Raw genomic sequence first — 15,012 nt, 5'->3', positions numbered from 1 at the left:
GTATGTGGGTAAACCGCTGGGTCATTCGGGGTCAAACTTTGGGAGGATCAATTTTGGATTAATAACTAACATCTTGTGTAAATTTGAAGCAATCTTGCTTGACCAAACGCGTATAACAAATCAGCGTTAGACAGAAAACAGACAAAAACAATATGTGTCCCCTTCAGGGAAGGGGACCAATAAATATTGGAAAATATGTAGTCTACCAGTTAAGTACAATGGAAATGTTGATTAACAGTAGCAGTGCATCAAGATAATGTCCACTGTTCGGCATATTGTGACTGTACAACTTTATGGACGCATCTGGTTCAATATGGTTGGGGCTCCAAGTGTATTGCAGTTTACTATTCATGAAAAGAAAGCAAATGATGCTTTTCATAATGTTACAATTTTCGTTGATTCTTTAGAAGTGCTGTTCGATTTTGTAACACTGTAAACCAGTGCTTATTTATCTTTTTCCTCTCATAAACCTATGATAAAAGGTGCTTTCTGCCAGTGCAAACGTAGCATCCACAGATCGGCCGCGGTTAGTAAGTTTTTGCTTAACAATATATAATCAAAATGTATCGACGCAACACCATTTCATGTATGTGTATTCGTTCAGCGCACTCACATAAACCTATAGACACAAGAACTTGGCCACACGTCGCCCAAATCAGGACAATATAACAAAATTGCCTACAAGTAAATCAACGAGAAAGATGGTGAAAAGAAACCAAACGTTTTATCACTCCCCTTCGCAAAAAATCGTCAAGCAAACAACTTATGTGATGAGACATTTGGTGCAGAAACTAAAGCGAACACTGAAAATTTAGCTTAAGGCATTAAACTTTGGGGACCAAACTTACAAACAAACCATATAGACATAGTACGCCAGGCCTATTACAGGCCACGAAACTTTGTGTTATTATAAAATAGGGACATCACTCAGTAACCTTATGACTTCAGTTTGCAAAATAGTGGAAAAATAAGCTCGTGAAATTTCCAAATAAATGTAGAAAATCGAATCCCCATAAAATATTCCCGCAAGGTAAAAGCGAATGACAAAAAGTTGTCATTTCTGGCTTTTTTGTACAACGCCAAACCAATCGCAAAGTTTGGTAAAAGTAACAAAAGTGCCTCAAGCAAAAACTGCGAAAATATTTCGCAACATTGCCTTTTAGGTATACAGAGCAACGTCATCAACAGAAACTATGACGTCAACATTGGTGGAAAAGGCCAACTGCCATCTTTGAACCGAAAAGGGTGCGCCTGTAAGTAAAATTGCAAGCAAAACAATTTCCTAATAAATACATAAGACGGAAAAGAAAACAGCAATATTCCTAAGCGGTAGAAAGTCAACATTTCCTGTCACATTACTAGTTTTCATAATCCCACAAGTCTCGAGCAGCAGCATTTTTGGAGTTGTTTTGGGCTGATTTTTTTGGTACCACAAAACCAACGATGTTGTTTTTTGGTTTGCTCACAGCTACTGGTTTCGAAACTGGAGCAGCTTTCCCATTCCTATATGCCAATCAATGTGAATAAAACAAATGAATTAAATGGGTTTAAATTTTCCAACGTATAAAGTTCGATTTTGTTATGACTTAGTAACATTGTAAAACTGGCTGATGATTATGATGGACGGCTAACTGCTCATAGTTTTAAGAAGTTGTATCTAATTTCAATGACTTTTTAACCTTGTTTGTTTTTACAAGAAAGGCACAAGATTAGTATTGTGGCTACAATATTGGAATTAAAAACAAGTTAAGTTACATGCCTATTACTGATTTATTAACATTATAAATCAACTCACGTTTTTGAGTGATCAGCACTTCTGCCCCTGTAAATAGAAAATGTGTTACTTATCTTTGAGTCAAGGCACCTAAAATTTTCTAATAAATGAAAAAGTATTACAGATTATAGAGATTTGACAAACAAAAAAGACACACAAACATTTGTCCACCAGTTTACAAAATACAGAAAAAGTTAATGCCAATGTTTCGTCCACAGCTACACTGAACAACTTACTTTAAAATCTTTTTTTCTTGGTTTATAACCTTTTTCTTCAGTGATTGTTTGTAAGCTTGTATTCCTCCTTCCCATGGAGTGACTGTTTGGTTTTCACAAACCCAAATATCCTTCGCAACCTTCATGACAAAATGAATCTCTCAATGCAACGAACTCAAAAACTTTAATATTTGCCCATTTTTTTCAAAATTCAAAGTCAGTGGTAAAAACACTAAATCAGTGCTTCCCAACCTTTTCCAGCTCACGGCCCACTTTTAAAAAAAAAATTGTTTGGCGGACCAATGTTTTAACACATTGTACTTTTGCCTCAAATTTACTTCCTGCTAGGGCTGTTATCAAACAAATAATTATTTGATTATTTGAAATTTTTAATTATTTGAAAATTTATCAAATAATTTTTTACACAATTTCAAATAATCAAATAATTTTTCCTATGCTGTAAACCTTAATGTAGGTGCAAAATCAATTTATTTAAACAAATTGGTGACATTTTTATGAAAAGGGGTGTAAACAAAAGCACTGCAACATGTTTTTCCAGCCTAAAATACCCCTTCCCCAAAATATATTGGACTAAAGTCTACTCATGATAATTTACTTGTAAGCTTATATTTTGGTATTAATTAGCCTACACCCAGGAACATTTAAGGTTATTTCAGCAAATTATTGAAATGTTAAAGACCAAAGTGTATTGAACCAAGTCTCCACGAGAAACCTGTTGAAATAATGTTAAAAAATACACATGGAGAATACACATGGCTCTGCCAAATTACGGAGAATAACTGAAGCATGTCTGTACTAAATTTGTTTATTAAAAAAGGTTTAGCATAAATTTAATGACTAGGAGCACAACCACATTGCCATTTCTGTGTAATAACTTGTAAATTTCCTTATTCTCCAACGGTTCTAGGCATTACATCATTGGATTTTTAAATTATTTGAGTTATTTGATTATTTGATTTGAAAGGAAAAAAATTATTTGATTATTTGAAAAATTCAAAACCTTTATTTGATAACAGCCCTACTTCCTGCCTTTATGAAACCGTATTTGATGTATTCTGGGTCCAAATGAAGCTAACAAAGAGAGTTCTGGCATCAAGATTTTACAACTAATACAAGTACTGGTGTGACGCTTTTTTTGCAGTTTGTTGTGACGCGACAATCGCAGTTTGGATGTGTAATAAAGGCGTTGTTTAACGTAAAACCCCATGCGGCTTTCATAGTGAGAAATATGTTTTTGGTAATATAGTTAAACTAGAAAGTATGTTCACACGAACTGTAAAACTTTTAAACTTCTATTTTAGTATGATAATAGTTTGACAAGTTTCGCGGCCCACGAGAAAGAACATCACGGCCCACCAGTGGGCCGCGGACCACCGGTTGGGAAGCGCTGCACTAAATGGTTTGTTTACTAAAAAATTTTTATGCAAACAATATCTAAATGTTTGTAATATTTCTGTTTCCTTTCATTTAAGACAGTGGTTCTTAACCAGTGGGAAATTTAACGCATTTAGAGGGAAATCATGTAAGTCAGGAGTAACCAAACTCGGTCCTGTGGGTCGAATCCGGCTTTGAATTAACCGTTGAAAGTAAACTTACTGCATTTTTTTCGCAACAACATGTTAGATTAATTTCACCTAGTTTTACTAGACGGATAAAAATCCAAAGGCCGTTTGTTACGTCACAGACATGTCTGAAAGTATTAATGCCTTTGTTATTGTTCGCTAATAAATGCCTGTCTATGTTGATTGTGATGCAATATTTGAGTTTTGCAAGCAGAGAAGATTCCTAAATATTCCACACTATTTTATTCTCTCACTGAAGCACTATTCAAACTAAATAGGATTGCAGTAAGCCTTTAAGGTCCCAACCAAACCGCTTTACAAAATAGTTTCAATCAATTAAATCCATCATAAAAACTAGAAGGGTGGCTTAGCACATATTGCCATTGCACAGACACTGTGACCTATTTCTTAACATATATTTACATCCGACACTTATTTTATATTGGGTCCCATATCATCCACTGTCTTTTATAACCTTAGTTGTTTCTGCAAGCAGAAACTCATGGGTCCCCACACATGCAAAGTTGTAAATAATGCATTTCAAGAGATTACAATGAGAAAGTTTGGTATTGTATCATCAGACACAGTGATCAGTACTGTGCCTAAATAAATATGATTTATGAAGTAAAGACTATTTAAATTCATTCCATTCATACCTTTTTGAAGGTTTTTCTATTTTATGACTATCTGAGAAAAAAGTGTTAAATAGTGAGAAAATAGGCTAAAACACAACAATCAGGTCCTATTAATGGTGAATTGTACATGACTGTAGGAGTCTAGTGGAGTAAATGATAGGTACTACAGAGTTTAACAGAACACCAACACCTACAAATGGTACACTCTACAAACTGTCCAAATTTCATTCAATTCAGACATTGTTTAAAAAATTGAACCATTTTGGGGGGCTAGTGGGGTAAATATTGGGGCAACAGGGTTGAACACAACATTCTACACCTATAAATGGCACACTCTACAAGCTATGTAAATTAGTGATGTACCGAATCGGCGAAATTTCGATTCGGCCGAAACCGAATATTCGGCGGTTTTGCCGAATAAATTCGGCCGAATCAACCAAATCATTTATGACGTCACGCAAAGTCGTATACAAGGCGTTTGACATGAAAACAGAAGTTTATCTACCAGGCAATTCGGGCAGAATGGTTGTATTTAGTCCTTATTTTAGTTCTGTGGGGTTTAACATTGCCTCAAGCATGATTGCCGACCCGACAATGAAATACTGGTTTTTTGTCTGCAGTGGGAAAAGCGTCAATGTGTTAAAAAATATAATGATTGACGCGATTTTCGTTGTTACTAAGCAGAAAGGACACGTTTAACGCTTTAAAGGGGTGTTCGTAAAAGATTCGGTTTCGGCCGAATCGCAATAAATTATTCGGCCGAAACCGAATCTTTGCAAAAGTGGCCGATTCGGCCGAATAAATTCGGCAAACCGAATATTCGGTACATCTCTAATGTAAATTTCATTCAATTCTGACATTGTTTAAAAAATTGAACTATTTTGGGGGGCTAGTGGGGTAAATATTGGGGCAACAGGGTTGAACACAACATTCTACACCTATAAATGGCACACTCTACAAGCTATGTAAATTTCACTAAATTCTGACACCGTTTAAAAAACTCACCCGTTTTAGGGGGTCAGTGGGGTAACTGATGGGGTTTAACACCCAAAAGTGTAAAATATGAAACCACGATGACCCAATTAACAGTCATGTAAAATTTTATCCAAATCGAACAATGTTTAAGATTCTAACCACTAGAGGTGTTATTGACAACATTCGTCAACGCTTCTGACGTCATAAGGCTGTTAATACCCCTCTGACTAGTATGTGCAAAAACGTCCACCAAGTAATGCACAAACACATGTACCATATGTACTGGTGCCTTTATTATACTATTACACTACAGAAATTTTTCTGTTTGTGGTGCGCAGCAACATACAAAAACGTTTTACACTTTGGGGTCTAGCGGGGTAAATACAGGGGTTATCAAGTCAAACAAAGCAAATGGCACATCTGCATAAATATATCTACCATCTGTGAAAGTTTCATCCAAATTCATCAAAGATTTCATGCCAAAAGTGCATGGACAAACTTCACCGGAGAAAAAAGAAAAAGAAAAAAAAAACGAAAAAAAAACGAAAAAAAAAAAACTGAGTGAAATCAAGATGCGTCCCCTTCAGGGAAGGGGACCCATAATAACAGAGTGGGAAATTCGAACTTGGTGATTCACTTAAGTGGGAAACCATCCCAAAAAGGTTAAGAAACACTGATTTAAGAGTTGTTGCACAACAATGACATCTGTAATCAGAAAGTGCAATCACAACACATAATATATCTTAGACATGCATTCACTGCATCGAGGGGGCAAACTAAGAAACAATGCTACCACCAAAAGACAGTGTAACCTCAAAAACCTAGCAATATTAAATGTATAGTTGTACAAATTCCATTTACCTGGTTTATTAGCCTGAAGTCATGAGACACCAAGATCATTCCGCCATTGAATTCATTAATTGCTTCAGCAAGGGAATCAATGGTTTCAATGTCAAGATGGTTGGTAGGTTCGTCCAGCAACAACATGTTGGGGTATTGGGATGCAAGCCAAGCAAAAACCACACGACATTTTTGTCCATCTGACAGCTTGCTGATTGGTCCCAACTGTGACACAAAAATACCATGCGACTACCCAAGACACTAAATTTGGGCATATAAAATAATAAAAAATTCATGGCATAAAACTTGAAAATGGTGCTAACAAAATGTAATGGGGAATGGCCAAGTAATTGATAATAATTACCTGTTGTTTTCCAGTAATTCCATATCTTCCCACTAATTTCCTCAACTGCTCAATGTCCTTCACCTCAGGATAACATTTCGACATGTATTCCACAGGGGTGAGACTTATATCAATCAGGTCTTGCAAATGCTAAATGGGACAATAAAATGAATTGCAAACTTCGCATAAAGATTGTGTTTTATTTACTTCATATCATGCACATTTGTCTTTCAAAGGGTTTAATTAAAAGCATTTGTTACAACTATTTTATGTGCACCCTTAAAACTTACCTGGTGGTATCTGGCAATTTTCAAGTGACTATGCCTTCGAATAATTCCATCTGTTGGGCTTAACTGTAACAAAAAACAAATATTGGAGCAAATATACAATTATAAAGGGTTGTCATGCTGTCCTATCAACTTAATACTATAGCTTCAAATACAAAAACAACTTTAGTCTAGAAACAAAAAAAACAGTACTAGAACAAACATTGCATTTCAGATTAAGGTATTGTATTCTTAGTATCTAGAACAGGGGTGCACAACCTAAGGCCTTACGGCCACATGCGGCTGCATAGACAAGTTTGTGCGGCCGTGAACATGTTTATTAAAATATATGTACTGGTGGCCGTGATGTAAAAAAACTCTTTTGCAAAATACTTTTTTAAACTGCTCTAAACAGATTTTGTGGGACTGGAAAGACTATTTTCAGCTTAGTAGCCATATGCATCAGGTTTTTTATGCCTATTATGTGCAAACAATGCAAAAAAATCAGGTACCACAAGCGTCACAATATTATAGATTATGACATCATGTGCAGTTACGACTGATCGCCAGGCTATGCAGCTAAATCTGTGCATTAATTAGAATTTAATCTAGTCTTTTTAGGCGCCATTAGATGGCATAGCAATTTTAACACACAAACAAACTGGCAACTAGAAAGGTGGCGTTCTGATATACTTCCATTTTATATATTCTATACGATATTTACCAATTTACTATACACATCATTTGATCTATACATATGATTGTTTTTGTAAACAAAAACTAATGGGTCCCCACACGCGTGTTTGTGCGGATTTACGGTAAACAAATGTTGCGGTGACTTTTAGATTTTTAAGGACAAATTTTTAGAAAGCATTAACCCAACAATAAAAATTTTTTGTTCGTAAGTTATTCTTTTTGCGCTATTATTGTCATATACATTTTACACTGATGATGACAATAGTTTTGTCGAAACGTTTGTTTTAATAAAAATGAATACGTTTTACTCTACGTCGCTGGCAATTTGCTTTTTATTAAAGCTGTTATTCAAGTCCGTGTCTTGTGTACCTAAATATTGTCATATAATTACAAAAACATTAAAAAAGAACGAAACAAATACTTTAATTTAATCTCTTGCTTTGACCCAGATATTAATCTCTTGCTTTGACCCAGATATTGTCGTCCAAGGTCAGGTTTTAAACACATATTTTTCTAGAAAGCTGTAACAGTTGTGTTACAGACACTTTAAATTAAAAAGCAATTTGCTACAAGTGTACACATAACAATTTGCTTTTCATTTAACTTTGTTTCGCAAAACCATTGACCTGTAGTAACCTCTCAGAGTGCACACGCCAAACGACTGTTTGACCTATTGACACAGTTTTCAATAGCACGCTGTCCTTACTGTTCAACAACACCATTTAACCAATTTCTACATGCCTTGAGTGTTGATTCCTAAATTTATTGCCAAAAAAATGCTACGTTATGACGAAAGAAAGTTCTGAACTGTGTTAGTAATACCTACTAGTTGACCTTAAGTAACCCGTGGTCATGCGGCGGCCGACCTGACAACGAGCATTTAAAAAAAACATTTATCTTGCAAAAATGTCAAGTTTATTTTTTCAACTTTATTTTGATTAACAAGTTTTGCTTGACATATACGAAACCGAAGCACGCTTATTAGGTTTAAATCACGTCATAGGTGTGAAACCTTTGCCAAAACTGAAAATGTGAGTGATAACTTAATAAAACGGAATAGCATTGCTGTGCAAAACAGCTGATTTATGATCACCAAAACGACGTCTCGTAAAATGTCTGTCCGACGTCAAGCTGAGCCCTCCTGCTATCGTAAACCAGTGAGTTACTCTCTTGGGACTTCTGCCTACAGTGTCTTTCTTCACCAAACGAGCATTAGACACATTTACGTTTCGGGGGCCTGTGGGTGAACCGCTGGGTAATTCGGGGTCAAACTTCTGGAGGATCAAGTTTGGATTAATAACTAACATATGTCCAAATTTGAATAAATCTGAAGCACTCTTTCTTTACCAAACCAGCGTTACAAACCAGCGTTAAAAATTTTACGTTTCGGGGGCCTGTGGGTGAACCCCTGGGTCATTCAGGGTCAAACTTCAGGAGGATCAAATTTTGGTTAATAACTAACATCTGGCAAAATTTAAACAAATATGAAGCACTCTTTCTTGACCAAACGCATATAACAAACCATGTTTTAAAAATTTTGCATTTTGGGGGCCTGTGGGTGAACCCCTGGGTCATTCAGGGTCAAACTTCAGGAGGATGAAATTTTGGTTAATAACTAACATCTGTCCAAATTGGAAGCACTCTTTCTTGACCAAACGCATATAACAAACCATATTTTAAAAATTTTGCATTTTGGGGGCCTGTGGGTGAACCGCTGGGTAATTCGGGGTGAAAATTCAGGAGGATCAAATTTAGATTAATAACTAACATCTGTCCAAATTTGAATAAATCTGAAGCACTCTTTCTTGACCAAATGCATTTAACAAACCAGCGTTAGACAGAAAAAAGAAATACGGACAAAAATAAAAATTAGCGGCTGTCGGTAAAATAAAAAACTCAGATGCAGCCGTCATAGCGAAAAGGTTGTGCACCCATGATCTAGAACAGTAGTTCTTGAACTGTGCGTCGTTTCAATTTTCCAAGGGCATCGCAGAATAGTTCCGTTTCGTGGCTTTGTGTGGTTGTATCAATAAACACAACTTAATAATAAGTTTCCTCATTAACATTTATTTGCTGGTGCGTCGTAAGACCAGAAAACTTTTCCAGAGGTGTCGCAACAAAAAAAAGTTTGAGAACCACTGATCTAGAAGATTTGAACCCTAACTTACCTCTCCTGCAATAAGTTTGAGTAAAGTTGATTTTCCAGCTCCATTGGGTCCAACCAATGCAAGGCGAGTGTCCAAATCAACACCAAACTCAACATCACGATAAATCCAGGGCTATGTTAAAGAAGGATCTTTATTAGGTAATTTAAACTAAAAGAATAGTCAGAACCAAATTTATCATAAACACCAGGCTTTTTAAACAGGTAATTTAGAATTTAAAAGTCTTACATTTTTTACCAAACGTTTTTCAAACAACTTAAAGTAGCAAAATTTTACGCAGTTACAAATGATATTTTAATCAAAGTAAAGAAGTTACAATATTCAAAAAGCATGGTAAAAATAAACCAACCGTATCATCTGAATATCTGAAACTGATCTTCTGTACCATTAACACTGGAGGCGCAAGTGGGCTACATTCAGGAAAGTAAAAAGAAAAGGAACTGTCTGTACGAACTTTTTGTGTAAGACCTATAAAGGAAACAAACACCACATTATCAAAACCTCTCTAGGCAGCAATCATTTTATAGTAACATTAACTTAAGCATGCTTAATATAAGGATAGGAAAAATGGTAATAATAGGTTATAACTAGGGAAATTATTTTTTGACCTAAAAAACGAACAATTTTGACCTACAAATTGAAAATTTTGACAAATTTTGACTTTAAAAAACTTTTTTTTGACAAAATTTTGACCTATGAAAAATTCAAGTAGTTAAATTACACATTATTGTACAAAAAGTTGAAGTATGGCTGTATGCTACTCTGTAGAGCAAATGTCTAACAGAAGGGCAAAAATCTGAACACAGACCTAGCCTGTTCTGAAAAGGGAAATGAGCCAATTAAAAATCACTGCCAAAAAACTGCAGCTAAGACACAACGAAAATTATTCAATACAGTTGTCTAAACGAAAGATACATGAAATACCTAAAGCAAAACCGAAGGAAGAGCTGCACCTAACCTGCAGCTGCCGTAAAATGACTTGGGACCTACCAAAATTTTGAACGTTTTTAGATGTGTTGCGCATCATGCCATATCAACCTAATTATTTCACTCACTTGATGGTTTATGATTCACAATAAGTAGGCAATGGGCCAGTTACAACAGTATAAAGTAGGCTACAATGTGTAAAATGAACAGTTCACTGACAGTGCAACCTCTACAACACCACGACAATGCAGTTTGTAAAAAATTTTGACTTTGTGAACAATTTTGACAATTTTTGACCTATTCCAACAATTTTGACAAAATTTTGACTTTTTTTGACAAGTCAAAAAATATTTGCCCCAGTTACAACCATCAATAACTTAATATTTGGATCCAGCTTCACCACAACAAAATACAGAAATACTACCTTTCTCAATCATTTTCGCTAAGGTCTTTTCTTTGCTTTGTGCTTGTCGAGCCAGTTTTGCACTGCCATGTCCAAAACGTGCAATGTAATCCTGTACACCAAAAAGCAAAACATATGACAAGGGTGTAAATACTAATTCTCTATTGATTTCCAGTCCTTACTTTCATGTGATTTATTTCATCCTGCTCTTTCTTGTATCGTTTCATTTGGTTTTCTTCCAATTCTGCTCGAGTTCGAACAAACGCATCATAGTTACCCTGAGTACCATAAGCAAGAATACACATTAGAATCCCTAAGAACAGGAAGCATATGGCTGCCTATATTATTAGACATATTCATGGGTGGAATCCAACTGAATCATTGGAAATAAAAAGCTGTGTCACTGTTTCAATGAGATTACACCTTGATACATATTTCATAAATATTACACTTAACAACAGTGGTAAAACAATGAAAATGAAAAAAAAACAGACAAAAAAGATGAAATTGTAAGAAAAGAATTTAAAGTTTTTACCGTATAGTAATGCAATTTCTTTTCATTCATAAAAATAATTCTTGTGCAAACACCATTGAGAAAATCCTGAGAATGAGAAATAAGAACAAGGATGTGCTTGAACCTGTGTGAAAATATTTCATTATTGAAAAAAAATCACAACTGTAAAAACTTGTTCAGCCAATGTTTACCTTCTGCATAAATGAAGTGAACAGTTAAGGGATCAAAACGCAAAAGCCAAACAATCATATTGACTACAAAAATAAACCCATTGGCCTACACTGAAACTTCCAGTTAGACCTTGGTTAACAAAAGGTCATGGAAGCACAACAGGGTCACAATGCAAAATGGTATGTTGGCAAAAATCATCTCAATGTTTTTTAAATAGTGTCACTATTATTAAACTGGCCTTACTTTTTAAGTTCTTCTTCCAGCCACACACAAGCATCAAGATCAAGATGATTAGTGGGTTCATCCAGCAGAAGAAGATACGGCTTGAGGAACAGAGCCCTAAGGTCATGCATGAATATAGTTAACAAAATTTTCTGTGAACAACTATTTGCTTATTTTATCACCACCTTGCAAGAGATACTCTCATCCTCCAACCACCAGAAAAGTCGGACAAATGCTTCTGTTGCATTTCACCAGTAAACCCAAGACCATGCAGGATTCTTGCAGCTTGAACTTCAGCTGTGTCTGCTCCCAATTCATCCAACCTTTCGTAGATCTTCATTAATTCATCACTATCAGCTGAAAAAAAAATATTATAGCTGAATAAACAACAATTTTCACACTAAAATTATAGCTGAACAAACAACACTTTTCACATTCCTCTTGGGTAGAATGAACTTCACTATACAGCATACATATATTGACAGTAAAAATACACAAAAGGAAATTTTCATCATATTGTATGTAACAATTTATCAAATGATGTGTAGTACAGTACAATGGCTGAAATTGATTTTGGGAGGTAAATAAAAAATAGGACATGACTTAACAGGCAGTTCATAGCTAACAAATGAAGGTAATTTTTCTTTCATAAAAAAACCACCAACAGAATGTTGACTTGGGTGCATTACAACATCAATTACACACAACTAATCTAAACCTGTCAGTCATGTTTATTATAACTTACGATCAATTTGCATAATCCTCTCTGCTTCTTCCTCCAATCGATGTCGCTCATCATCACATTCTAAAACAAACTGCAGGGGAGTTGTTTCGCTTGATGGAGCTTCATGTTGTAGATGAAAACTATCAATGTGGTCTGGAATGGGCACTTCCCTGCCACCAAGTGTGGCCAACATAGTAGATTTGCCTAAAATAACATGGTTTAATTTAGCAATAATTTAAATAAATGAACAGATGCATGAAAAAATGCATTTTCAATGTTTACCTTATGTTATGAATATCAAAGCAAGAAAAACTTAGTCCAACAACCGTTTGGAAAGTTTTTTTTAACTTTAAATCGTTTAATAAACTATATTATTTTCTTACCACATCCGTTTGCTCCAATCAGTCCATATCGATTTCCAGCATTCAATTCTAAATTGGTGTCTTGAAAGAGCACCTTTATAAAAACACAAAACCATTCATGAAAAATTGGCAATAAAATAAATTAAACATTCTGCAACATTGAAGATTCAGCAATATTAAAAGATTTGGTACTTATAAACTTGCAGTTTGTTATTCATCTAATCTTATTTTTGTCTGTTATAAACTTAAGTACGATTACTTCAAGTTAGTGTAGTATTCCAATCCAACCAAAAATGAGCTGATGAAAGCATGTGCTAGCATGTATCATTCATGTTTGCAAAAACAATATTTAACAAACCTGTCCATGATAAGTGCATGAATAGTTGTAAATGTGCAAATCAGATGATATAGGATGGGAGGCAAGAACACCAGTGCATGAACGAGCTTCTTTGTCAACATTAGGGGTTTCAATCTTAAGTGAGTTCAAAGGTAATCCGTTGACTTCGGCATCTTTAAACAGGTATTACTTTATAGATATGATTTCATATGCTTTAATTGTCAAACCTAGTTTTGAACCAATAATTTAGCACTTATCTCCCAATGTTAAAAAACATGCATTGAATTGCTAGCATAAAACAAAACTGAGTTGTGTCCACTTTCAAAATAATTTTTCGCAATTTTCTCTTTCAAACATAGTTTGATCATTTATTTGAGTATATATGTTTGTATCTTTTAGGATTAAAGATATAGTATATATTGGAGCTAGCTAGAGCATACATGCAACCTTTTTCCAGTAAGATTGCAGAGTCGAAATGTAAAAACATTCTACTCTCAGACTCCTGGAATAAGAACTCAAGACTCCTAAGATAATAACCCAAACCCATCCCATAATGTCTGGTAGCAACAGCTTAAAGATGTCATATTAATGTCCAGACTCCAGACCAAATGAGTTTAAACTGACACATGGAGCTATGTCCAATTGGGAGAGGTTAATTAAGGGAAAATAAACTATGAACCAACATCTTTTTGATGAAGTATATAAGTTCTGAACCCTGCCAAGCATAAATAATCTTATCTGTAAGCAGGGTTGCCATAACGTCCTTATTTATAAGATTTGTCCTTATTTTGAAAGGCAATGTCTTACAAAAACATATTGTCCTTATTTCTAAGAAATGTCCTTGTTTTTGACTTGAGTCCTTATTTTGTCTTATTTTTAACAATTACAAATCCCTGCTACAAGTAAAAGTAAACCAAAAGCTGAGCTGTCGTACTAAGATGCACGAAGTATTTTGTACGAACCAAGGAGTTGCTGGAACAGATTGTTTCTGCCAAAAGAATGACCTGTGAAATGTCATGGCTCGCATAAATGCAAAGATTTGTTCAAAAACGTTTGTTTCGTTTCGTGTAAAAATTAATTTTCGGAAGTCCTTATTTTAGGGTCCATGTCGATGGCAACCCTGGCTATAAGGGAGTCAAGCCAAGGGTGACTGTTTTTTTTTCTGTTAGTTGAACCAAACCAGTTTGATATTATAAATCTTTCATGGCTAATAATTAAAAGAATTGCTGTCTGAAACTTACTGGTATATTGAGAAAGAAAACCAATTGTATTACTGTATATCTTGACATTTTATCGTGAAAAAGTATCAAGGACACAAATAATGTTTATGACTAACTTGTGTCGCCATTGGTTTCTGTTGATTCTGCATTTTTCTTGTTTGGACGTTGGCGATTTTTTGCTGCTTCTTTCTTCTTCTGTGCCCTGCGTTTTGCTGCTTCTGAGGGCATTTCGATATGAATAAGAATGTACGTAGAGGACAGTTCAATTCAAATGATAACAAAGTTTACTTTTGGTAAGTTTTAATTAATATTATCAAAAGCTACTTACAGTCTTAAGAAATATATCAGTAACAATTAGTAAAGAATGACACTGCTTGTAATGTATAACCTTAAACAAATTTACAAAATTAAGTTACTTAACTTACTAATCATCACCTGGCTAACAAAAAAACAAGTAAAAACAAGAACGCCCTAATCTCAATTTAGCTAGTTAATGATTTGTCGAAATAGATTCTATGCTTGGACCAACAAAAAGGAAAACACAAGGGCTTTCCCATTTCCTGTAAATCTTCGCACCTAACAAAGATTGTGAAATTCGGAACACATGGAGGCAGCTGCCAATCAGCTGTGTTCTTATCCG

General features: G+C 35.0%; 1 protein-coding gene across 1 annotated transcript; it reads right to left on the bottom strand.

The window, feature by feature from the left end:
• Nucleotides 1–577: 577 nt before the first annotated feature.
• On the bottom strand, nucleotides 578–14,727 carry LOC145217100 (ATP-binding cassette sub-family F member 2-like). Its single transcript, XM_080084543.1, has 17 exons — nucleotides 14,489–14,727; nucleotides 13,174–13,325; nucleotides 12,837–12,909; nucleotides 12,475–12,657; nucleotides 11,915–12,086; nucleotides 11,751–11,846; nucleotides 11,358–11,460; nucleotides 11,005–11,100; nucleotides 10,844–10,934; nucleotides 9,842–9,960; nucleotides 9,496–9,606; nucleotides 6,656–6,718; nucleotides 6,387–6,515; nucleotides 6,044–6,247; nucleotides 2,011–2,129; nucleotides 1,796–1,822; nucleotides 578–1,503 (listed from the first exon to the last, which is right to left on the bottom strand). The coding sequence occupies exons 1-17, from the start codon at nucleotides 14,598–14,600 to the stop codon at nucleotides 1,359–1,361; spliced, it is 1,995 nt and encodes a 664-aa protein (XP_079940669.1). The 5' UTR covers nucleotides 14,601–14,727; the 3' UTR covers nucleotides 578–1,358.
• Between the last annotated feature and the right edge of the window lie 285 nt (nucleotides 14,728–15,012).

The sequence above is a fragment of the Phallusia mammillata genome, chromosome 1 (assembly GCF_965637545.1).
Source record: "Phallusia mammillata chromosome 1, kaPhaMamm4.hap1.1, whole genome shotgun sequence".
Lineage (NCBI taxonomy): Eukaryota > Metazoa > Chordata > Ascidiacea > Phlebobranchia > Ascidiidae > Phallusia > Phallusia mammillata.
This window is presented reverse-complemented; position numbering and strand designations above follow the sequence as displayed.